General features: G+C 44.4%; 1 protein-coding gene across 1 annotated transcript in view; it reads right to left on the minus strand.

Moving 5' to 3' along the window:
* LOC126474407 (rho GTPase-activating protein 6) overlaps positions 1 to 27,229 on the minus strand; it is a 1,172,202-nt gene that overhangs the window by 957,864 nt on the left and 187,109 nt on the right. Inside the window, exon 3 of the mRNA XM_050101876.1 lies at positions 402 to 482. Coding sequence (XP_049957833.1) covers positions 402 to 482 — 81 coding nt within the window. The remainder of the gene's footprint in view (positions 1 to 401; positions 483 to 27,229) is intronic.

A 27,229-nucleotide genomic window follows, 5' to 3' on the forward strand; every position in this document is an offset into this window, starting at 1 on the left:
TGGATAACGTAAATTTTTAAAATGTTAACACATTTTCTTTGGATTACTGTTTGATACTCTAGGTCCAGTAATAAATGAAGAAAGTCTTTGTTAATTTTTCCAAAATAGCAGAGTTTAACCAACGTTATATTCCAAATATGAAACGTTACATTATTGTGACGTAATTGGTCAAGGAATAACGGTATTTGAGAAAAAAGTTACAGCTTTTAACTGCTGCTGCAACAGAGAAACTTTAACAAATAAGCAGAACAAAGTTTAACATTGACAAAAGAGCGACAAGGGCATTGGAATCTTGCGTACGCTACGCCACAGGCTCACATCGACAGCAGACGAGTCACACACATTGGGTGGGCTGCGCTGGCGGCTCGCTTGCAGCGCTCTGGCAGAGTAATGTCGCTTACCGAAGAGGCGTGACCGGGTCTCGATGAAGTGCAGCGCCGCGGGAACCCCCATCTGTAGACTCCAGTCGCTCTTAGTTTCTGCTGGAACATACACACACTGCATCAGAAACGGTCTCCCCGTCAACAGTATTTACATACACAACATGAAACCCACAAACCTACAAAAATACAAAAGTGAACATGCACGAAGCTCTCAGTCTCGCTCAAGTGTCTAGATTCATACTCTGCCTAAAGGTGACTTAAAGCCGAAAACTGATTTGAACATCACAATGTTCTTAACTGACAATGGCCCTGTTGAAAATAGTATACTTCCACCTGACTTCCTTTGAGAAACTTGGAATATCCCACATACACGTATTTTTGGTAGAGAATCAGGAAGCGATTAGTGACAGAAAAGTTTCTAGGACGAGTAGAGGACAGTACTCTGAATATTTGGCACTAACTCAATTATTCGCCAACGGCCTTGCTGCAGTGGTAACACCGGTTCCCGTCAGATCACCGACGTCAAAACGCTGTCGGGCTTGGTGAGCACTCAGTGCGTGACAGTCCGGGACTGCCGACGACTGTTGGCAAGCGGGCTGCCCTTAGCCCTTGTGAGGTAAATTGACTAACTACTTGGTTGCGCGGCTCCCGTCACGAAAACGGACAACGGCTGGGAGAGCAGTGTGCTGACCACATGCTCTCTAAACTCGCATCTAGGACACCTATCGACTGAAGACGACACAGCGGTCGGTCAGTACCGTTGCGCCTTCCGAGGCCTGTTCGGACGGAGTTTACTTATCGAGCCTCGCATTTTTACGACTTCCCTATAAAATGTTGTTGAGCCATTAACACCTTTATCTCTGTGCAATTAATAATCAGTGAAATTTTCGTAAAGACTTTTCGAACTGCCTTATCAAATAGTCTCTATTTTATGAGCCGATTTCGATGGGCAATCGTTTCTGGTGACATTCATAGCATCGATATACCGTATAATCATAACTGTGTCCACCATTAGCGGGATATTCAGTCAGTTTTTCGGAAACTATAACTCCCGCTTTATATTTATTTTTTACTTAAGTTTTTCCCTAAAGAGATCATGTCTCTCTCCATATTACACCATAAAAGCAAAGTAAAGCCTCACTTTCTGCCTCTGATGGGCCAGTCGTAACTGACCGCCGTTTTATACTACAATGAAGAGCCTTCCATGGAGATTTGTTCTAACTTCCTTCAAACGAACACTGAAGTTAGTGATTACGACACATGTCTTCCGTAATTTCACTGCAAGCTTGAAGAATAAGTCTTCTGAGCTCCATTAAATCACTTGGACGTTTCGGGAAATTTTTTTCCTTTGGGTACCCCCAAAGAAAAAAGTCACATGGATTGAGGTCTGGACTATTGGGGAGCCAATTTTGTCCGTCATTGAAGCGACCCGGAAACCTGAGTGTCTGGAAATTGGTTCAAATGGCTCTGAGCACTATGGGACTCAACTGCTGAGGTCATTAGTCCCCTAGAACTTAGAACTAGTTAAACCTAACTAACCTAAGGACATCACAAACATCCATGCCCGAGGCAGGATTCGAACCTGCGACCGTAGCGGTCTTGCGGTTCCAGACTGCAGCGCGTTTAACCGCACGGCCACTTCGGCCGGCCTGGAAATTGGTGCCCACGCTGTAATCCGCGGAGCATAATATTGTCGTTTATGAAGCACTTGTGGGTTTTCAGTGGCCCAAAAGCGTACTTTTGTTTGTTAACCACACCGTCTAAATGAAAGTGCGCCTCGTCTGAAAACCAAAAGTTGTTGAGAGTTTCTCCCTATCCTCCGCCCACTGAGCAAACAGTAGTCTCTGCTTCTTGTGTTCTTCAGTGAGCTTCTGTGCACGGGTCATCTTGTATGGGTACATATGGAGGTCACTTTTAAGAATGCGTTGAACGGAGCGTCTGGATATTTCCAGTTGCACTGCTGCCTTTCTACACGATTTGCCGGGACTACTCTGTACAGCAGCTCGTACCGCTTCAATTCTCCGGCGAACAAACAGGCTTAGGCCGAGGTCGCTTCGCGTCCAATACTGTTTCTTCCTGTACAAATTTATCGTACAACCTGTGGATGGTCTTCTTGCAAGGGACCCATAATATGTTAAACTGTTGCCGAAAACGCCTCTGAGTCACAACAAGGCTTTTCGTTACATGAAAAAGTAGCACAATTGCCGATCGTTGCTGTGTCGTCAGTCTTCCATTGTCAGCCATTGCTGCTTACTAGTCTCCTAGCGGCAGTATCGTGAATTACACGTCATTTCGTAACTCATTTGTTTTTCCAAGCTGTGCTGGTACTGCTGTAGAGATCCCAGCGGGATATCTAATGTGTGTCGTAAATTGTGAAGGAAACAATTGGTAACACATTTCGTGCGCCACCCTGTATGTGAATCGAACCCAGATCTCACAAATCTCAACAGACCACCAAACTTCAAATAGCATTTTTCTTCCTGCCACTTTTTTCCAGCACTGTGCTTTTTTAAATTATTTATTCATTTTTATTTTTTGTTGTTGAACATGAGAGGGAAACATAAATTTTATTCCAAAGAAACAATTCACGAAATCAGCAGATGAGTCAGAAAATGCAAATGAGGAAACTGACCGTTCCTTGATTAGCAGATAGAAGGCACGGATGATGAGATATGACTACATGTAGGCGAGCCAGCCGCGCCAGACACGGCTGAATGGGGAAGCGCGCGAAACCCCACGGAGGTAATTGGCGAAATGACGCGGTAGCATGGACGTCTTTCAATCACCGCTTGCTCATTCTGTAGGAGGGTCCAAGATTCGAGCTGCGATTTGTCCTCGTCTCCACAAAGGTAAGTGACGTTCATTCATTGACGAGACTACAGCATGAGTCTTCGCTGCAAGGAAACACACGTCCTCCTGCCGAATGAAAGCATACTGTTCGATTACGGATGGAGGGGCGCGGAGGCAACAGGCTATCATTTGCGGCCCCCGTGCCCAGACTTCACGAACACCGTCGCAGGTCAGGCGATGGTCATCATTGTCCACCGAGTGACAAGTGGAGCATAAAAGTATATCCATCAAACCAATCGCATGCAAATTCTGTTTAGTGGTGAATTTCCACAGGCGACGTGAAACCATGACACTCAGACTAATATCAGGAAGTACGGCTGATGAAGGTTGTGCGACACCGCTGTCCACTTCGTTAATGGATACTTGATCTCAACATTGTTGCAAGGTACTCCTCACAGTAATTGAACGTAGAAATCCGACGGGTTTGGGAAGAAGGGGGGCGGGACGTGTACATGGAAGCGTACATAACTAAGGTCCACAAAAAAGGCAGAGAGTTGTGCGAATAGAGGCGCAACTTGTGCTGCCGACACCGGCGGGAAGATAGAGGCCGGCGTCTAAACGTCCGAGAGTTGTAGCGTGAGTGAGTTCCCTGTGCTCGTCCATGATGTTCAGGTATGAGGCCTCCACACGATATCGAGCGTTGGTGAGTCCAAGAACCCCGGCTTTGTGCGGAAGGGTGAGTGTATCGTATTTGACATTAGATATGTTACCAGCCGTCAGAAAGTAGCCCAATGCGGCCTGTAGGCTGCGACAAATCGCCAGCGAAGGACAAATGCTATGTGCATTAGCTTGGGAGTTACATGGTTCAAATGGCTGTGAGCACTATGGGACTTAACATCTATGGTCATCAGTCCCCTATAACTTAGAACTACTTAAACCTAACTAACCTAAGGACAGCACACAACACCCAGTCATCACGAAGCAGAGAAAATCTCTGACCTCGCCGGGAATCGAACCCGGGAACCCGGGCGTGGGAAGTGAGAATTCTACCGCACGACCACGAGCTGCGGACGGGAGTTACATGGACGTTCAGATATTCCACACGTTGCAATGCATCAAGGCAACGGAGGCGATGTTGCTGAACGGTCGCGCGGGTGACTTAGGGTCCACGCCGAAGTTGACCGCTGCGGTGTGGCCAGTGGTAGACATAAAGACGACGCCAAGGTACCGGAAGCTCGGGTGTCCGGGCGTTGTCGGTTTCATCGATCTGGAGCCGTTATTTCTGACTCAAGAAGCTCCTGTTTCTCGTCAGGTTAAGAGTCCTCCCACCATGGAAAAATCTTTGGTAGTTCCGGGAATCGAACCTGGGTTCTTCAAATGGCATCCAGACAAGCTGACCACTAAGCTACAGACGCTGTCTATACTATGGCCTCTGTTGCCTGAGTAGCATGACTGTTTCAAAATTTTCCTCCACAAATCTTGTTACATTACCTTTGGATAATGTGCTCAAGAAGATTTAATTGTCGAAAGTTCTTGAGTTATAAGACACGATCGTTATATGCCAGTGAATCTTGTACTGTGGGGAAACCGGAAAAGAAGAAATTCGAAGCGTTTGAGATGTGGTGTGCCAGAAGGATGCTGTGATCTGAATGGACTTATAAGATGAGTGATCAGGAGGTTCTCCGTAGAATCGATGAGGAAAGAAAGATATGGAAAGCCTGGGTATAAGAGTAGAATGTCTTAACACGTGTTAAGACATAAGGCAATAAATTCCACTGGTATTAGAGTGGAAAGGGGAGGGTGAAGGAGCATGAGGAGGAGGAAGAGGAGCGAAAGGAAGAGCTGGAGGAGGAGGAAGACGAAGGGAATGTATCAGAGGGCGATGGGCAGAAATGTAAAAAGGAAATCGTGACTAGATTAGGGTTGGACTGAATTGAGTAAACAGTTCCATGAGATCTACCTCTCACTGAGAAACTTCTTTTTTTTTTTTTAAAGTCACTTTTGGTATCCCAATCATACCACTATAAATGGACTGTAAGGCATGTATTTTGAATTCGTTGTTTTGTTTGTACGGTATTGCGTTATTATAACGATCAGTGCGACTCTGGGCTGTATGTTATTCTATGTTGAGAACCGTAAAAAAAAAAAAAAAAAGAATTACTGAAATGTATATGTACCTTTCACTTAATTATCACTAAACATTTGGGCAACGACTTAATACATTTTCCTTAAAACTGACGCATTTAAGGAGTCTGGTTCGCTGTAGTAACGATGGTCTGCTGAGTATTATAAATATACATATACAAGTATTTGTTTAATTTTATTATTTACATAACTTGTAGAAGGTGCTTCTTTTTCGAGGTCTACTTGCAGTTCTGTTGTCACATCTGGGTGAAACATTTTTTTAAATTTATTTTCATTCAGAATGTGCCCTTATAGGCAGTTAATCACAGGAATCGGATTATTACAATCGGTTTTGGCAGTTCGTGGTTGTTGTTGTTGTGGTCTTCAGTCCTGAGACTGGTTTGATGCAGCTCTCCATGCTACTCTATCCTGTGCAAGCTTTTTCATCTCCCAGTACCTACTGCAACCTACATCCTTCTGAATCTGCTTAGTGTATTCATCTCTTGGTCTCCCTCTACGATTTTTACCCTCCACGCTGCCCTCCAATACTGCATTGGTGATCCCTTGATGCCTCAGAACATGTCCTACCAACCGATCCCTTCTTCTGGTCAAATTGTGCCACAAACTTCTCTTCTCCCCAATCCTATTCAATACCTCCTCATTAGTTATGTGATCTACCCATCTAATCTTCAGCATTCTTCTGTAGCACCACATTTCGAAAGCTTCTATTCTCTTCTTGTCCAAACTATTTATCGTCCATGTTTCACTTCCATACATGGCTACACTCCATACGAATACTTTCAGAAATGACTTCCTGACACTTAAATCAATACTGGATGTTAACAAATTTCTCTTCTTCAGAAACGCTTTCCTTGCCATTGCCAGCCTACATTTTATATCCTCTCTACTTCGACCATCATCAGTTATTTTGCTCCCCAAATAGCAAAACTCCTTTACTACTTTAAGTGCCTCATTTCCTAATCTAATTCCCTCAGCATCACCCGACTTAATTAGACTACATTCCATTATCCTTGTTTTGCTTTTGTTGATGTTCATCTTATATCCTCCTTTCAAGACACTGTCCATTCCATTCAACTGCTCTTCCAAGTCCTTGGCTGTCTCTGACAGAATTACAATGTCATCGGCGAACCTCAAAGTTTTTATTTCTTCTCCATGAATTTTAATACCTACTCCGAATTTTTCTTTTGTTTCCTTTACTGCTTGCTCAATATACAGATTGAACAACATCGGGGAGAGGCTACAACCTGTCTTACTCCCTTCCCAACCACTGCTTCCCTTTCATGTCCCTCGACTCTTATAACTGCCATCTGGTTTCTGTACAAATTGTAAATAGCCTTTCGCTCCCTGTATTTTACCCCTGCCACCTTTAGAATTTGAAAGAGAGTATTCCAGTCAACATTGTCAAAAGCTTTCTCTAAGTCTACAAATGCTAGAAACGTAGGTTTGCCTTTCCTTAATCTTTCTTCTAAGATAAGTCGTAAGGTCAGTATTGCCTCACGTGTTCCAGTGTTTCTACGGAATCCAAACTGATCTTCCCCGAGGTTGGCTTCTACTAGTTTTTCCATTCGTCTGTAAAGAATTCGTGTTAGTATTTTGCAGCTGTGACTTATTAAGCTGATAGTTCGGTAATTTTCACATCTGTCAACACCTGCTTTCTTTGGGATTGGAATTATTATATTCTTCTTGAAGTCTGAGGGTATTTCGCCTGTTTCATATATCTTGCTCACCAGATGGTAGAGTTTTGTCAGGACTGGCTCTCCCACGGCCGTCAGTAGTTCCAATGGAATATTGTCTACTCCGGGGGCCTTGTTTCGACTCAGGTCTTTCAGTGCTCTGTCAAACTCTTCACGCAGTATCATACCTCCCATTTCATCTTCATCTACATCCTCTTCCATTTCCATAATATTGTCCTCAAGTACATCGCCCTTGTATAGACCCTCTATATACTCCTTCCACCTTTCTGCTTTCCCTTCTTTGCTTAGAACTGGGTTTCCATCTGAGCTCTTGATATTCATACAAGTCGTTCTCTTATCTCCAAAGGTCTCTTTAATTTTCCTGTAGGCGGTATCTATCTTACCCCTACTGAGATAAGCCTCTACATCCTTACATTTGTCCTCTAGCCATCCCTGCTTAGCCATTTTGCACTTCCTGTCGATCTCATTTTTGAGACGTTTGTATTCCTTTTTGCCTGTTTCACTTACTGCATTTTTATATTTTCTCCTTTCATCAATTAAATTCAATATTTCTTCTGTTACCCAAGGATTTCTACTAGCCCTCGTCTTTTTACCTACTTGATCCTCTGCTGCCTTCACTACTTCATCCCTCAAAGCTACCCATTCTTCTTCTACTGTATTTCTTTCCCCCATTCCTGTCAATTGCTCCCTTATGCTCTCCCTGATTCTCTGTACAACCTCCGGTTCTTTTAGTTTATCCAGGTCCCATCTCCTTAAATTCCCACCTTTTTGCAGTTTCTTCAGTTTTAATCTACAGGTCATGACCAATAGATTGTGGTCAGAGTCCACATCTGCCCCTGGAAATGTCTTACAATTTAAAACCTGGTTCCTAAATCTCTGTCTTACCATTATATACTCTATCTGATACCTTTTAGTATCTCCAGGGTTCTTCCATGTATACAACCTTCTTTCATGATTCTTAAACCAAGTGTTAGTTATGATTATGTTGTGCTCTGTGCAAAATTCTACCAGGCGGCTTCCTCTTTCATTTCTGTCCCCCAATCCATATTCACCTACTATGTTTCCTTCTCTCCCTTTTCCTACACTCGAATTCCAGTCACCCATGACTACTAAATTTTCGTCTCCCTTCACAATCTGAATAATTTCTTTTATTTCATCATACATTTCTTCAATTTCTTCGGCATCTGCAGAGCTAGTTGGCATATTAACTTGTAATACTGTAGTAGGTGTGGGCTTCGTATCTATCTTGGCCACAATAATGCGTTCACTATGCTGTTTGTAGTAGCTTACCCGCATTCCTATTTTCCTATTCATTATTAAACCTACTCCTGCATTACCCCTATTTGATTTTGTGTTTATAACCCTGTAGTCACCTGACCAGAAGTCTTGTTCCTCCTGCCACCGAACTTCACTAATTCCCACGATATCTAACTTCAACCTATCCATTTCCCTTTTTAAATTCTCTAACCTACCTGCCCGATTAAGGGATCTGACATTCCACGCTCCGATCCGTAGAACGCCAGTTTTCTTTCTCCTGATAACGACATCCTCTTGAGTAGTCCCCGCCCGGAGATCCAAATGGGGGACTATTTTACCTCCGGAATATTTTACCCAAGAGGACGCCATCATCATGTAATCATACAGTAAAGCTGCATGCCCTCGGGAAAAATTACGGCTGTAGTTTCCCCTTGCTTTCAGCCGTTCGCAGTACCAGCACAGCAAGGCCGTTTTGGTTATTGTTACAAGGCCAGATCAGTCAATCATCCAGACTGTTGCCCTTGCAACTACTGAAAAGGCTGCTGCCCCTCTTCAGGAACCACACGTTTGTCTGGCTTCTCAACAGATACCCCTCCGTTGTGGTTGCACCTACGGTACGGCTATCTGTATCGCTGAGGCACGCAAGCCTCCCCACCAACGGCAAGGTCCATGGTTCATGGGGGGGCAGTTCGTGGTAGACATTATTTAAGTCTACCTTGGTACGATGTAACATAGGATTTACGAAGGACTACTTCGACACAAAACAATATTTACAATAAGATTCAAAAATGAGTGAACAACACGAAAATGGAACGCAGGATAAATATTGGTAGTATACTATATAAATCCCACTGGTAACACAACAAGAAATGATGAGTCGCCGTTGGTACACATTTCGGATATTCCCAATTCAGTCTACACTAATAACTATATATCTAAACTAACAGCAACACGTTCTTTGTATGTTTTTGTGAATTGTTTCAAAAGCTGCGGATAGAAAATTGAAGATCTGTGCAGATCTATAAGTATCATCCAGACAGAACAGGAGAACAATTTACAAGAACCAGCGTTGTGTATTACAGCCACACGTATAGATATACCAGTATTCAGATACGTACACATAGGATGTACACATGTACACTTGTACACATGTACAGATGTACACTTAGAGGCTGAGCGTTCCATATTCTCCGGAGTAGCACTTGGGGTATAGTCAGTTAATTGAGCTTTGGTCTTCCCCTGGAGTTGTAAGTGCCAGGAGCATCAGATTAGCAGCGCAGGGAGCTAAATCTTGATGTTGGCACTGTTGACGAGCTCGTACAATAGCTTATACGTTGCGGTATCGTTGGATGCTAACAGAGTTTGGAGGCTGCTTGGGGATTAATGACCAAGAGCCCGAAGATTACTTGCAGGTCGAGCCGATAGAGGTGTTTGTTTAACTTCCAATGACTAAGTGTCGTGAAGCTCCTCAGTGTATTCTTCGGCTCGGGCGATGAACTAGTGCGTAGTAACTGCCATTGGTTTCAGATGTCCGCGACCATTCCTCTTGCCAGACCCATGACAAACGCTTTCTGAGCGTGGGTATCATATCTAGGAGAGGGAGTTTATCATCTTTAATAGCTTCAAACAGAGATGCCTACTTTGATAGGGCATCTACTTCTTCATTTCCAGGTATCCCAAAGTCGTCTTTCTCCCATACCATCACGATGTTGCAACAGTTCCTCTACACCCGAAACACAGTCAGTTGTTGGGTTTGGTACAACTATTTTGATGGCTTCTCATCATTTCTAGGGCTGACATACTATCAGAGATGATAACTACTGTATCTGCTGTGAATGTCTGTGCGAATGGTCGGGCTTCCAAAATGGCATCGGTTCAGCTGCCGTAAGAGTGGAGTGTAGATCCATCTTGTATGGGCCGTGTTGTTTGGTTCAGGACACCCAATAAGCACTAACAGCGCGTTCATTAGACTTGAAGTAAAGCTGTATACGCCACGCGTGCATCGTGATAGCGAGGTTGGAATTCCAACGCCGTTGCGTTAGTTTGATCCTGGTTTTGACACGTTAAACTGGTCCGGGCATCAATCTGCGGAGTTGATATTCCATACGGGCTGGTGCCTTAATGTTTCCATCTCCATCTGTTCAGCCACGACTGGCGTAAGTTGCTTATTTGTCCAATATCTCCCGCATACGCAGTAAGATGTTAATTCCCGGATTTATTCGTCAAGGGGCTCATATTCGTCGAAATAGAGCCACAGGAGGAATTTCTTGCAGAAGAATGTTCGTCGCAACTTTAACGGTGGCTCATTCTCTGTAACCAGTAATTCGTTGGTTGGTGTTTAAATGAACGCCCCACTAATTATAGGCAAGGATTTACACTGCATAGTGTTGTGTCTTTGGATCGTGGACTCCGATGATGATCCGTAGTGTAGATGTCTGTCACCAAAGTGAACTGACCGATCACAGTCCCACCACACTCCTGTCGTAGCTCTGATGAGATTGCAGGCTGTTTCACATCTGGTAATGATATGTCGGATATGAGAAGCCCGTCTTAGCTTATCGTTGATAATCGTCCCAAGATATTGAATTGTCTCCGCAACTGAAACGTTCCAGTTGCATTGTTTCGGGTAGTGGAAACCTATGGCGAGTAAATAACGTAAAAGTAGACTTGCTATCAGGGATTTCGAAGCCTCTTTCCGTAAATCAATCATGTAGACTTACGAGCGCAGCATGCGTTTACAAATGACACGGCTGAATAGTACTGGCTTCGGAATACATCCATACGTCATCTATATGTTGTAATATTTAGTAGTGTAGTTTCGTGTTGCAAAATGATTGTCTTCCTATTGCTCAGGAAGCTTACAACATTGTGCATGAGTGGCTTTCAAATCTGGAGTTCCTTCAGTTTTTTCCCTAAGACTGACAAGGCGATGTTGTATGCTGTAATCCAGTCTATGAACGCAACTACTACGTAATTATTTCGAGAGAAATTTAGCTTTATGTCGGTAACCAACCGTAACAGAATTTCAGTTGTCCCTGTTCCTTTTCGAAGCCAAGTTCTTTTTCCGGGACTAATTTATTGTTTTCAGACTAGGGCAAAATTTCACTGCACTGTTGTTTCTGCAATTGATCCTCCTGCTAGGATAGCTCAGGGGTCATGGGACGCAATGTAGGTGCCAGCGTAATGGGGGTGTTTGGGTTCATAGAGAGTTATATTTGGATCACATATTCTATTGGTCAGTAACGTAGAGACTGGGGATGGTGAAAAGGCTGCAGTGCCTTGTGCTGCTGGAGAAGAAAGTTGAAAATACAGTGAACAGACTGTCTTAAACACAAAAATCTTGAGAATAAAAGAAGAGACAAGAAGCTTACGCATAACAAGCATGTATAGCAGAAACAGAATGATTAGCGACTTACTCTGCCATTTATTCTATTTAACTTCTCTGATTTTGAATATGTTGGAGGGAAGCAGACAGATGATGATGATGATGTTTGGTTTGTGGGGCGCTCAACTGCACGGTTATCAGCGCCCGTACAATTTGCCAACCTTCGCTCAGCCCAATATCGCCACTTTCCTGGATGATGGTGAAATGATGAGGACAACACAAACACCCAGTCATCTCGAGGCAGGTGAAAATCTCTGACCCCGCCGGCAATCGAACCCGGGACCCCGTGCTCGGGAAGCGAGAACGCAACCGCGAGACCACGAGCTGCGGACGGGAAGCAGACAGAGAGAGCGGCTAAAAAAAATTCAGGGATGTGATTAAAAATGGTAGAATACTAGAGCAGCTACAAGAAGAGAGAAAATATTTACTTGTCTTTATAGCTTCATGGAGAAAATGGAGAAGAAGACGGAGTACGGATGTGCCTTGTTACATACTGTACTGCATTACCACTGCAGTTGGCCGGCCGCGGTGGTCTAGCGGTTCTAGGCGCTCAGTCCGGAAATGCGCGACTGCTACGGTCGCAGGTTCGAATCCTGCCTCGGGCATGGATGTGTGTGATGTCTTTAAGTTAGTTAGGTTTAAGTAGTTCTAAGTTCTAGGGGACTGATGACCACAGATGTTAAGCCCCATAGTGCTCAGAGCCATTTGAGCGACCACTGCAGTTCAGTAGTGGCAGCAGGGAGTACCACGAACAACGTACCAAAAATCCCGACCGATAGGGTGTGAGCATTGGGGAGGTGTGGGGAAGGGTGGAAGGGGAGGTGGGGAGTGTGTAAGTGACTTTTTATGTTTTTCTTGGGTAACTCAAAACTCGTGGCTTTAGCGAAAACGATTCCCAATACAAAATTAAAATTCCTATAAAAATCCTATTCATTCTTTTCTCTGTGATTAATCGTTTTTGCGTTGCAGGGAATGAAAATCGCATATTATTAAAAACAGTGTTTTAAAGTTGCAAAATTAAAGTTTGTTGTTATTGAAGTGGGTTAAGAACGAATATTAAATCGTGTGCCACGTCTAAGTGCAATATAACAGTGTTAAGGGATAAATCGTGTTCTGGGGTGTAACAAGGTGGGGAGTAGAAGTGGAAGGGAAAGTAGCTCGCTAGATTGTGGTGATGCAACTCTCTCCATAACAGGTCTGCAAACTGGAGAGAGAGCGGTGATTACCCGCTCTGTGTACCTCACTACGTCACAAGAAGCAACGAAAGGGTGTTTCACAAAGGTACCTCAACCATACACAGCGCTCCTTATGAATCACTGGCGACGCGGTTTGCAAAGATGCCCGGTGCGGAGGGCAGCGTTTGTTTTCCACAAACTGCGTTAATACTACATGAAATGAAATGTAGATCTGAATTACTAATAACTTTTAAGCAGGTAATGCATATGGACTGAAACTACGTAAGTCTCTGCACAGAGTTCTACACTGATAGATTAGAAATTGATTCATTGTCATCCTGTACGGCAGCTAGAGTGTTCTTCTGGGAAAGTCAACCTCCCCCCCCACAAGGGCTGCTCGCTTTTTAGTTTACAGACAGGCTAAACCTCCCCAGACTTTCCTGTCCACTACTCTTATGTGAGTCGACAAATAACTTCATTTAAATTGTTTTTACATGAGAGGGTGCTGAAAAGTATGTCTCCGAATTTTTTATTCCGTTATTAATATCGGTTGAGGTACTATATTTCGTGCAAATTACACTGTCGACAACGCCGCTTCGTTGAAGCAGACTGTAGAAAACGGACTCCAATTGGAATGAAAGCTACACTCCTGGAAATGGAAAAAAGAACACATTGACACCGGTGTGTCAGACCCACCATACTTGCTCCGGACACTGCGAGAGGGCTGTACAAGCAATGATCACACGCACGGCACAGCGGACACACCAGGAACCGCGGTGTTGGCCGTCGAAAAGCGCTAGCTGCGCAGCATTTGTGCACCGCCGCCGTCAGTGTCAGCCAGTTTGCCGTGGCATACGGAGCTCCATCGCAGTCTTTAACACTGGTAGCATGCCGCGACAGCGTGGACGTGAACCGTATGTGCAGTTGACGGACTTTGAGCGAGGGCGTGTAGTGGGCATGCGGGAGGCCGGGTGGACGTACCGCCGAATTGGTCAACACGTGGGGCGTGAGGTCTCCACAGTACACCGATGTTGTCGCCAGTGGTCGGCGGAAGGTGCACGTGCCCGTCGACCTGGGACCGGACCGCAGCGACGCACGGATGCACGCCAAGACCGTAGGATCCTACGCAGTGCCGTAGGGGACCGCACCGCCACTTCCCAGCAAATTAGGGACACTGTTGCTCCTGGGGTATCGGCGAGGACCATTCGCAACCGTCTCCATGAAGCTGGGCTACGGTCCCGCACACCGTTAGGCCGTCTTCCGCTCACGCCCCAACATCGTGCAGCCCGCCTCCAGTGGTGTCGCGACAGGCGTGAATGGAGGGACGAATGGAGACGTGTCGTCTTCAGCGAAGAGAGTCGCTTCTGCCTTGGTGCCAATGATGGTCGTATGCGTGTTTGGCACCGTGCAGGTGAGCGCCACAATCAGGACTGCATACGACCGAGGCACACAGGGCCAACACCCGGCATCATGGTGTGGGGAGCGATCTCCTACACTGGCCGTACACCACTGGTGATCGTCGAGGGGACACTGAATAGTGCACGGTACATCCAAACCGTCATCGAACCCATCGTTCTACCATTCCTAGACCGGCAAGAGAACTTGCTGTTCCAACAGGACAATGCACGTCCGCATGTATCCCGTGCCACCCAACGTGCTCTAGAAGGTGTAAGTCAACTACCCTGGCCAGCAAGATCTCCGGATCTGTCCCCCATTGAGCATGTTTGGGACTGGATGAAGCGTCGTCTCACGCGGTCTGCACGTCCAGCACGAACGCTGTTCCAACTGAGGCGCCAGGTGGAAATGGCATGGCAAGCCGTTCCACAGGACTACATCCAGCATCTCTACGATCGTCTCCATGGGAGAATAGCAGCCTGCATTGCTGCGAAAGGTGGATATACACTGTACTAGTGCCGACATTGTGCATGCTCTGTTGCCTGTGTCTATGTGCCTGTGGTTCTGTCAGTGTGATCATGTGATGTATCTGACCCCAGGAATGTGTCAATAAAGTTTCCCCTTCCTGGGACAATGAATTCACGGTGTTCTTATTTCAATTTCCAGGAGTGTATGTACGGTGTTGATTGTATCGACACCAGCAGTGTGCGACGTCGGGTTGTTGGTGCTCGTAATGAAGGAAACATTGGTGATCAACTCAACATGTGTGACACAGCTTGCCGTCTTTTCAAAACTCAAAATACCTTCGAGGACCTAATTTCAATAGCGATGAAGGGGCGCCAGCAGAGGTGAGGTTGTGGCTCCACCAGCGAAATAAAACTTTCTTCAGTGACGGTATCAACAAAATGGTATCTCGTCGAGAGAAGTGTGTTCGTCGTCAGGGCGACTATGTTGAGAAATTTGTAGAAATGAAGACTAAAGATGTATAATGTTAATAAAGTTCGTTTTATTTTTAAAAAACCCAGAGGCATTACATTTCATCACGCCCTCGTTTAGTGAAGCTATTTTCAGTTTATTAAGTGAGTACTTTTTTGCAGATTTTAAATGAGCTATTATGCAAAAACGCTCAACAGCCGGAGCTGTCAGCTGTGTACCACATATTTATTCGACAATGTTGATTTCATTGCCTTCACTGCTATTGGCTGGAATATTTTTCACAGAGTTAGGGGTATCAAATTCATCGACCCAGCCACAGATCTACCACCATACGAAGAGGCTAAAAGCTTAAATTGTCTTCCTTTGCAACGGAAGTAGGTCACCTAGATGGAATGAAACTTCAGATATTTCAACGTAAGTCACGTACTGTTTTACAGCAAATTACTGTTGTACACTTGAACATGATCAGTCCCATCCCATAAGATATATACACACGTGTCTTGGACAATATACTGTGAATGACTGGGCCGGCCGGAGTGGCCGTGCGGTTGTAGGCGCTACAGTCTGGAGCCGCGTGACCGCCACGGTCGTAGGTTCGAACCCTGCCTCGGGCATGGATGTGTGTGATGTCCTTAGGTTAGTTAGGTTTAAGTAGTTCTAAGTTCTAGGGGACTGATGTCCCATAGTGCTCAGAGCCATTTGAACCCTTTTTTTTTTTTTTGGTGAATGACTGGTAAGTGGCTCCGCTCGGTGTGCAGCGCATTCTACAACGGAAGAGGTTTATTCAGTCTACCAACAACACAATTAATTGTGCAGTAATTTTCTGGCCATTCATGAATTCACCACCAAGTGACAACATTACGATGACGTGGCTTTACAATATGCTGTCAACGATAGACAGCAGCAAGGTAACACAGTACCAATCCAGTCTCATTCCCACCAACACTGCATAGGTCACTGACATCTTAACACTTACAAATCAAACAAAACTCAGCCATTGCTTACACGAACGTATTTTACATAAAACTCACTTAACAATTGAAAATAAGTAATAATTTAATAAACTAAAAATAAATGCTCTATATAAACACGTGCTCAGTGAATTCTAGGAAAATATAGATTGTCTGTAAACTGAAAAACGACCAGCACTCGTGTTGGAGGAAGTTGACTTTTCCCGGAAGAATGCTACAGCTGCTGTAAGGGATGACAAAGAATCAATTTCGTCTCTAGCTGCGTAGAACGGTGAGTAGTATTATTAGAAACTCATATCTGCACTCCATGTAGTGTTGACGCATTTTGTGAAAAATAAACACCCCCCGGCATGTCTGAGCACTGTGTTACCAGTCATTCATACAGCGCGCTACGGATGGTCGGTAAGGGGTTGTGAAAAACACTGTAATTGCTTCTTGTGCCGTAGTGGAGTATACAGAACGTATGATCACTCCTCTCTCTTGTTTGAAGACCTATCAAGGATAGAAGGGTATGACCACAATCGAGCGACCTACCTTCCCTCCGACTTCTACCCTCCAACCTGTTAACAGAACACAATTTATTCCTTAATACGTCTCCACTGCACTAGCGCGTGGGACACAAATTTAATATTTCCAGAATGAAATTTTCACTCTGCAGCGGAGTGTGCGATGGTTTTGAAACTTCCTGGCACATTAAAACTGTGTGCCGGACCGAGACTCGAACTCGGGACCTTTGCCTTTCGCGGGCAGATGCTCTACCAACTGAGCTACCCAAGCACGACTCACGACCCGTCCTCACAATTTTACTTCCGCCAGTACCTAGTCTCCTACCTTCCAAACTTCACAGAAGTTTTCCTGCGAAACTTTCAGGACTAGCACTACTGGAAGAAAGGATACTGCGGAGACATGGCTTAGCCACAGCCTGGGGGATGTTTCATTGTTCAAAATTTCATTCTAGAAATATCCCCAGGCTGTTTCAATGTTCAGAATTTCATTCTGGAAACATGCCCAAGGCTGTGGCTAAGCCATGTCTCCGCAATATCCTTTCTTCCAGTAGTGCTAGTACTGCAAGTTTCGCAGGAGAACTTCTATGAAGTTTGGAAGGTAGGAGACGAGATACTGGCTGAAGTAAAATTGCGAGGACGGGTCGTGAGTCGTGCTTGGGTAGCTCATTTGATAGAGCCGTTTCCCGCGAAAGGTAAAGGTCCCGAGTTCGAGTCTCGGTCAGGCACACAGTTTTAATCTACCAGGAAGTTTCAATTTAATATTTGTTCTTAACCGATTTCATTTAATAATAAACAATAATTTTATACCACTAAAACACAATTTTAATAATCTGCGATTATTGTAATCCCTGAAACGGGGGCGCTATTAATCATAGAGAGGAAATGAATATAAAGTGAAGAGAAATTTAAGGTATTTTAATTTTGTACTGCGAAACTTTTTCGCTAAAAAACGCCGTTTTCAATTTATGCAAGAAAAACATAAAAAGGGACGTCCAAACGTCCCCCAGCACAACACTCACACCATACCGACCATGGTTTCTAGTATGTTGTTCATGGCGCTCACGTCTAACACAAAAATTACCGGCTACGAGAATTTTTTCTCCTAATTTACCGTCGTCGGGTTCCCGGGTTCGATTCCCGGCGGGGTCAGGGATTTTCTCAGCCTCGTGATGACTGGGTGTTGTGTGATGTCCTTAAGTTAGTTAGGTTTAAGTAGTTCTAAGTTCTAGGGGACTGATGACCATAGATGTTAAGTCCCATAGTGCTCAGAGCCATTTTTACCGTCGTTGAATGGCCAAAGCCTTGAAGGACTTAGTGTAGTACCGTTTGTAAGGGTATAGGAAAAGAACTTTGCGATAGGGACCTGAATCCCAAGCGATGGTGTCCAGCCGCCGTGCCACCCTGTCACAGTGGCATCGTTCGGTTGCAGTATAGAGGGGCATGCAGCCAGCACACCGGTCTCCCATCCGTTTGTGGCTTTCCCAAGAGATCTCTTCTTCTTTATCATACAGCACCGTTGACCTCACAACACTAAATGCACCCTGTTTCAGTCCTCCTATAAAAAAAAAAAAAATTAAAAAAATCCTTGGCAGTACTGGGAATCAAACGCCGGTCCCACACGTGGCAGTTAAACACAATGACCCTCTGTTATGGAGGCGGCCTAAGAATATAGGGTTTATATCAATACTTTATCAAATGAAAAACTATCCATCCGAAACTTTCGTACTCTTAATTTAACATTATCAACATTCGCAAACCGGACTGGCGACTTGTTTATCTTGCTATTTTACTTCGTGTATCGATGTGTGTTCCAGCCCACGTTTACGAACTTTCGTGCTGTCTTACATCTGATTTTAAAATATTCATTGTCCATTCGAATACGATACAATGCCTTGTGGCTCCTAAAAGCTCTAGGTTCCTCTGGCCCGTAGGCTGAGCTAATATAAGCCCCAGCATATTGAACGACTGCACCAAGATAGCGGGCCTCCCGCTAATAGACGCGCTTGAATAAATGCTTGCTGGTAAAACGAATTTGAAACCTGTAACGGGATTATTTGGCTTATATTATTGTATCATACATCTACTACAACTAATCGTTTAGAGTTCTGTAAAATATTAATGTAGTCAGGATGTATTTTTTCTTTAGTGTTTTTTCTTCTTTTCTCTTTTAACCTTGCTTGTCTTGGAGTTAATAATTTTGGATGTAGAGATGCAATGTAATGTATTACAATTCGACCATTATTGTTGTTTATTGTGTAATGTTAATTCCACTTCTGTATATAATTTTACTGTAATTTTAGGAGCTTCGGCGACTTAGGAAAATTAATATCCGTGAACGAAGTTACGAAGAGACAGTAGAGGAACGATGGTGCTATGTTGCTTTGCAACTACGAGTTAAGCTGAATATTACGAGTGAAACGGTCTGTCTTCGTTTCAAGCACTGAGCTGCCTATGATCTGATTTTCCATGCTGAGAACTGCACTGGAGTCTGTGGGAGGGCCGAGCTCCTTAACGGTTTAGTGAAGTGAAAAATAAACGGGCGGACTGCGCATCGACGTTGATGCTCGGCCAGCCGTCCACAGTTGTTTCTGAAAATTTGTGTTCTTGGTATTAAATTAACTCAGTTGGCCTTGTTCCATTCTGTTTTTGGATCAGCGAGGTTTTATTTATGGTGTATTCTGACTGACCGGCGATCGGTGAGACAACGGAGCGTCGGCACCATATATCTTGCAGTAGTCGTCTCAAATAGGAAGCTACGAAAGATCTCTGCAATCACATTGTCGACTGTTGACAGACATTTCAGTGCTGCGGAACGTCGATGCAAATGAACTCCTGTACACAAATTTTAGTAATGTGTATTACATAAGTTCAAGTCAATTTTCAGTTTACGTTTTAACAGTTGTCCTTCGGTAGAACCTCAAATTAAAATTACATTTGTGCCGTTAAAAGCAGTTTCAATGTCCGAACATTATGTAGTTGTCACATAACAAAGCTTGTTGATCTAACGGTTACAGTTTTGAAGACGCTATGGATAAAGGTCAACAATTTTGTGCTACTGATTCTGTGAAGTCACATTATTAAAGATAGTGCTCATGAAACACTGGAGGCTTTTATAATTAGCTAACAACGACTTCAATTCGAAACTGCTTACAGTTACGTCAGTTCAAGCCAGATCATCACTCATTCTTCAATGCTGACACTAAGTTTATAACAATCAATATCAATTACTTGTTCGTTGATTGACCTGCTTAATAATTGAAATGTTCCACCAAGGACATCCTACTGCCCACAATAAGCCAATAGGCATCAAATTTATTAGTTTTGTGAAAGATATTTACCTGTAATAAGGTTGCACTGGCTACTCACACATCCACCTTCAATAGCAAACAGTAACCCAGAGTTACTTATTGTTGCAGCAATCTTGCTAAATAATACAACGATCAAAAGCAATCACAACACTACAAAGGAATTGTGCGACATAAGCGAAAGTTGGTTGGTGGTTTCTACTTCTCAAAGGTGATGTTTATTCAGATTTTACGCCAGTTTTGTTTTGTTTTGTGTCGTTTTAGAACGCAAAAAACAACTGGGGTCACACGACCCATGTCAGAACTGTAGAACACGGAGACAGTTTAACGCCAGTGATATAATAGTGGCGCTAGTGACGGCACAATGAGGACACAGATCAGATTTGCCTTAAATGCACTCTGTTACTTCGTCACCGTTAGTTACCTTTGCGATTGGACGTGGTGATTTGCTATTAGTGATGAATGCCTTTAGGGCGACAAAGACGACATTATCTGCACCTCACTGACTTTGAACGAGGCAAAGACAGCTCCGAGACAGACGCATTGTTGCGCTCATTCCACTGACTCCAAACCACCACCATTTTCGACTTCAGTGATTTCAGCCGAGAGCTCATTGGAGGGCAGGGTGGAGGTCTGCATTATCTTCTGATGAAAGATGGTTCTGCCTCGGTGCCAGTGGTAGCCGTTAGTTAGTTAGTAAAAGGCCAGTAGAGGGCCTGCAACCAACCTGTCTGCTTGCTAGACACGCTAGACTTACACTTGGAGCTATGGTCTGGGGTGCGATTTCGTATGACGGCCGCTGTGGCCGAGCTGTTCTAGGATCTTCAGTCTGAAACAGCGCGACCGCTAAGATCGCAGGTTCTAATCCTGCCTAGGGCATGGATGTGTGTGATGTCCTTAGGTTAGTTCGGTTTAAGTAGTTCTAAGCTCTAGGGGACTGAGGACCTCAGGTGTTAAGTCCCATAATGCTCAGAACCATTGGAACCATTTTTTGCGATTTCGTATGACTACAGGAGCACTCTCGTGGTTATCCCGTGCACCCTGACTGAAAAATTGTACGTCAGTCTGTTGAACGCCATTCATGCACTGCTTTCCAGGGGGTGTTTTCCAATAGAATAACGCTCGCCCACATACCGCCCAACGTAGTCTACAGAGTGTCAACATGTTGCCTTGGCGCTCTGCCACTGCGATAACATCCAATGCCGATGGCCACGTGCAATTCTCAGTTGTAGTTACCGATGTCGTAGTGTTAACATTGGCACTTGCATGGGTAGTCGGCTGTGAAGGCTGACAGTGTTCGATGCCCTGTGTCTTCAGACACACTTGTACTCTGCCGAACGTTAAAGTCTGATGTAAGTTCCGCCACAATTTGCCGCCTGTCCTGTTTTACCAGTCCGCCCAGCCTACGGCATTCGACATCTGTAATGAGGATTGGCCGCCCAAACCCACGACGTCTGGACGTAGTTTCAGCTTGGTTTCACCAGATGTTGAAGACACTCACTACAGAGCTCCTCGAACACCCGATAAGTAGTGAATTTTCAGAAATTCTCGTGCCGAGCCTTCGGACCATCACAATCTGCCCTCGGTCAAATACAGACAGATCGCGCTCCTTCCCCATTCTCCACACGGACAGCACGCTCACTGATACTACATGCACCGTGCGTGTGTCTGACCAGCAGTCATTCCTCACCAGGTGACACTGCTATCGCCTGGACGGGTTTATATGGCCAGTAGGTAGGTGGTCGTAATATTCTGGCTGATCAGTGTATGCGTATTTATTTAAGTGTGCTTGTGCCTATATATGCTATCCCAGCCAATCTTTCTTAGAGACAGGCACTATCTACCACTTAATAACACAGGCATATTCGTTCAGGATATGAACAGACTCTCTAGTGGTTGGATTAAACGGAAATGTGTGTGACGCTTTAATCCCAACAGTATACGAGGTGTTTTGGTGAGCGTTTTGTTACAGAACCGTTTTGTGTAACGCGTAGTAAGGCACTTTCAAATTTTATAAGCTAATTGACAAGATGGAGGAAGATATCAGCTGTGTATTTCCTTCCATGGCACTGTGTAAATCATTATACATTACAACATGTAACCGAACAGTCCCTGCAACTTTTTCACATACAGCCTTAACCGAACAGAAGTAGTTAACCGAAATCAGTCAAAATAAAGACGATGGAGATAGAACAGTTTTAAACCCACAGAAATTTTAGCTAGTACAATAATATTCTGAAAATGTGTTTTGTCCGCGATTGTATGCAATGATCCCACAAATGTGGAAAACGCAAGTGTCAATATCAGTTATTTACTAATTGAAAATTTACTTAATGCTATACGGTGGAAGATATTAATAGCCATATTAATAAATCATTCAGACAGCAAACCATTCTATAGTTTCTTCCGACTCTCTGCGTACAAGTTCTCAGCCTGGGAACTGAAACAGTTGACAGCTGCGGTCATCTTCAAACTGTTGCCTGCGAAACCATTGTTCCACGTGCAGAAAAAAAGTTCTAGAGTTGGGACTGAGTGACAGCAAAATTGACCGCAAAATCTGAATCTTGGCATTATTTGCTCTTCGTGTTCGTCGATAAATATGCTGAGTACCCACTTTGGACATAACTTGTGATATTCGAGCTTTCTCGTAACAGTTGTCTAAACAGCGGTGCGTCCACCAGGAAATTTATAAGCTAGAGTTCTAGAAATGAATCTTCGATCAGATCGCAGTTTTTGATCCATTCATTCAACAACTTAATCGGTTAGGATAGTGGGTTTGCCACTTCACTCTCCCATAAAGCACATTTGTGGGGCGGCTTTTGGAATCTTGACACTTCGCTCAACACTGTAGACCCGAAAACTTTGCATAACCCGTCATACACTGTGCAGTTGTAGATCATTTTCCACCTAGAGTTGAAAGCACACGAGGAGTAACGATTAACAATTGAGAGAAGAGACTCGTCTTACCCGCGTTGGGAGCTCCTGTCGACGCTTTTTTCGCGTTTGCAAGTTAAATTTGTTTTTTCTTTAACTCCATCTTAAGCAAAAGACAATTTATTACTTTTTGTCTTCTCCAAGAAGTGTTTCGACATCCGTGTGTCAACTTTTGTGTGTCTAGATTTATTTATGTAAAATATCGTACGAAGTTCATGGTCGTTTTTCCGTTGTAACCTTAAAAACTACAACATCTGTATATTTAAGTTTTCTTTCAGTTGCTCACTTGAAATTATATCAGTTGAGAAAATTATCCCTTTTATCGTTTTGATAGCATTCCATGTGCAAAGTAGTCGTAAAAAAATGCATTTTGTAGGAAGTATTTCAAAAATAAACACTTGCTTTACGACTGCTTTGCAGGTTACGTGCTGTCGAAACGATGAAAAAGACGTAAAAAGCAAGCCGTTTTATGAAGTTATGTAATTTCGGCTGAACGATCGAAACAAATTAAAAACATGCACATGTTGTAGTTTCTAGGGCTAAAATAGAAATACAACCACGAACTTTGTGTGATATTTTACAGAAATAAATCGAGGCCCACAGAAGATCACAATCAGGTGTCGCAACATGTCTGGTTAAATAGAACAAAAATATATATTTTTTATTAAGGTGAAGTTAAAGGAAAAACAAATTTAATTCGCAAAGGCGGAAAAGACGTCGACGGACTCCCGACACGAGAAAGATTATTCTCTCTTTATTCAAGAATTAATCCTAAGCCGAATATTGCTTCATGTTTGCCCACACCTGTTCTAAAGACAAATTGGTCGTTCTTGATCACTGCATCTATCTTCCCTTAGAGGCAAGATCTTGGAGGGAAGATCTTGGAGGCACGTGTTAGCAGGCTGGGGAACCTGTAGTGTTCACATCGTTTTGCAAAAGCGTACTTTGATATTGGCATCGCAACATATGTCTCTCAAGACTGTTTGGAGGTCGCCAGTTTCGCACAAACTTGTATAAGATGGAACACTTCATCATGTAGCTGTTCTTCAGCAGCCTTGATGAGTTTTGCTGTTATATCTCAACTCTTGTGACTTTACAACGTTTTAGCTGCTTTACTGCAAGGCAGTGATGTTGTAGAAGTCGTTCAGCTTTGTTCTGAGCAGCCAGTATTGAAATATTAGCAGACGACCCTTAGAATTCGAATATGTCCCGTATAACACAACGGGACAAACTGCTGTCACGTAAGACGTAGAGGGCAAAGAGAGGAGAATGGCGCACGTGTGGGGCCAGTGCGCCAGAGCGCCAGAACGGTGACCGGCTGATAGCCATCTGCGCCGCCCACCTCCGCTGGGAGTGACGCAGCCGCTGAAAGCGACCAAGGGCGACTCCGGGCAGCGCGGCTCCTGGCAGCGCGTCGTGCCGGCACCGCCACTAATTTGAGAGCCGCCGGGCCCGCCACCAGCACCAGCGCGCACCTCCTCCGCTCGAGAATGTGGGAACGCCAGCGGCGGGGCGGTCCCAGGCAGTCGGGATCACCCACGACAGGTGACGGCGCCACAGATAGTGGTGCAGCTTGGGTTGTTTCAGCTAGCGTGGTAGCCCGCGACAAGCCGATGGCTGCCAGTGGAAGTGCGGGCAGTCAGGGATTTGGGTCGTAGTATATGTGACCATACCTGAGCGCCTGAGCGCCGGGTTAGCTGACTAGATCGTATATGCCCAGGATAAGGTGTGAACATGGCGGTTAGCCCAATCCCACCTGCACCCGGCCACGAACGAAGAAACGTGCCTCAACGATCGGGACAACCTGCCCTAGCCGGTATAAGGGTACGTAATGCACTCTGAGGGTGAAATTCGCCTCTACTGTGTGTTCACCCTTGTAGCTCAAACTAAGAGCGCTGTGTTTTCATGTGTTCCGCAACCGCACTGCCCCAGCTTCTCAGGAGGAATATTTACTGTAAGCAGTTTTGAATTGTAAACAGAGGTGGTCCTACCCAGGGAGACCAAGTGGTGTATCGCTGATCCAGGATGCAACAAATACCGTGTGAGAGGTCAATCGTTAATTATTAATTTGTACGCAAAGCTACTGAATCACTCATTTTATTTGACACATAAACATCTACTGCTTCTACATGAATACTCTGCAGAACACTGTGAAGTGTATGGCACAGGGTACGGGCTTTTTTTTCCATCCCATTCACGCAAAGAGTGCCTCCGTGTGCGGTGTAATTAATCTAAAGTTGGCCTCACGATCCCGATGGAGGGGGGAGGGGGGGAGGGCGAGCGATACGTAGGTAGTTATACCATAATCCCACAGTCATCATTTAAAGCCGGCTCTTGAAACTTTCTCTGGACAGTTTACATCCATATTCAAAAGGGTAACATCTCAGTTTCTTCAGTATCTTTGTGACACCCTCTCACGCGTCAAACAAACCTGTGACCATTCGTGCTGCTCTTAAGCAGTATTCTAGGATGGGTCTCACTAGTGGTTTGTAAGCAATTTCCTTTGTATACTGACCGCATTTACCAAGTATTCTACCAATAAACCGATGTCTGCTAGCTGCTTTAAGCTGCAGTATAGTACAAAAGGTAACTGAAAGAAATGCACAATGACACGAACAGAAATGACACGATGACCGCTGGGTGCACAGTTTTCCAAGATTTGGAGGTCAGTACACCCATGCAACATTACACCTCCACACACCATAACACCTTGATCACCAAAACAACCATTTTCGACAATGTTCTTGGGTGTATTATGTGTTCCCATCTCTTGCCATATCAGGGTACGCCCAACGTTGACGAATATAATCAGTGTTACGGTGTGGGTAGGTATAATGTTGCAAGTGCGTACTGATCTTCAGATCTTTGATCGCAGTACATTCGCCGGCCAATGTTATTGGGACACCGTACCCGTTCCTCGTGCGTATTTTCAGGCGTGCATTCCTCTCTGACTTCAATTTTATGCATGTCAGTGCGCGACCGCATCGAACTGCGCAGGTGGAGGAGCTCTTAGAACGAGAGAATGTTTGCCGAATGAACTGGCCGGCCCACTCCCTCGACTTAATTCCCATCGAGCACGTGGAGCCTGTGTTGGGGAAGCGTACTGTAGCACGTCCGCAAACACTGAAGACCATCCAGCGGTTGTCAACTGCACTGATGAAGGACTGGAACGCCCTACAACAACTCCTTGCCAACCTCATGGCCAGCGTGGGAGTACGCAGCAGAGCGTGCAATGCCGACCGTGGTGGTCACACAAAAAATCATGTTGATACCCAGGAGGATAACAAAAGCATCTCAGACCGAGAGAAAATCTGATGAACCAAAACTAACAGAAATTAAAGAGTAGGAGACAGTCGTTAAATGATTTAGAGAAGTAAAATGAAATTAATTCGGCGCCTAATTCGACATAACAGCTTCATAAAAAGTATCTTGGAAGGAAAAATGCTGGGCAAAAAAAAAAAAACAAAAAAAACGGGAGACAGACCCAGATTATTGACATTACAAATTGTCATCGCTGGAACGAACTGAAAAGCCACAACCAGATGGTTCAGATGGCGACGGACGGAGTAGGATGGCTAAACCAACAAACGTGCTTTTGGTATCTGATAGTATCACTATGATTTTTAATTTTCCCTTCACTTCTTTGTCTCTTATTGCTGTCATTTCGTGTGTACGTATGTTCGTTAGAATAATTTTTTCTTTTTAATTTTTGTGGTGGTAAGTCCCTATGGGACCGAACTGCTGAGGTCATGGGTCCCTGGGGTGACACACTACTTAATCTAACTTTGACATACGCTAAGGACAACACACACGCCCATTCCCGAGGGAGGACTTGAACCTCCGACGGGAGGAGTCACGCGGATCATGATAAGGCGCCCAAGACCGTGCGGCTACCCCGCGCGGCTTTGTTAGAATATTTCCAGGTTTCTTACTGAATATTACATAGGGTGTATCAATGACCTTGCAGAAGGTTTGAGCTATGGAAACGACTTAGTCGAAAGATGAGAAGACAAACGTTTAGGATGGCAAAAGTGCTAGTGAAAGAGAGAACCTACGAATAGTTTTTTGTAGGATGTAATTAACTGATTTATGGTGAACATAGCTGGAACATTATACAATAGGAAAACTCGACGAAAACGTGAGCGTCTTATTTGAGTGGTGGGAACAGGGAAGTCCGTCAACGCACTACATATGAGATGAAGTTTACATGGGAGAGGTGTCCGGGTATAGAGGTTAGGACTGCAGTAAATACATACAAGTTGAACAGAACAGTAGATCAGTTACAATAAAATGGCGTCGTTTGTCTGATACGGAATTAGCACACATTATCATCATGTATAGACTAGTAAATGG

The sequence above is a fragment of the Schistocerca serialis genome, chromosome 4, assembly GCF_023864345.2.
Source record: "Schistocerca serialis cubense isolate TAMUIC-IGC-003099 chromosome 4, iqSchSeri2.2, whole genome shotgun sequence".
Lineage (NCBI taxonomy): Eukaryota > Metazoa > Arthropoda > Insecta > Orthoptera > Acrididae > Schistocerca > Schistocerca serialis.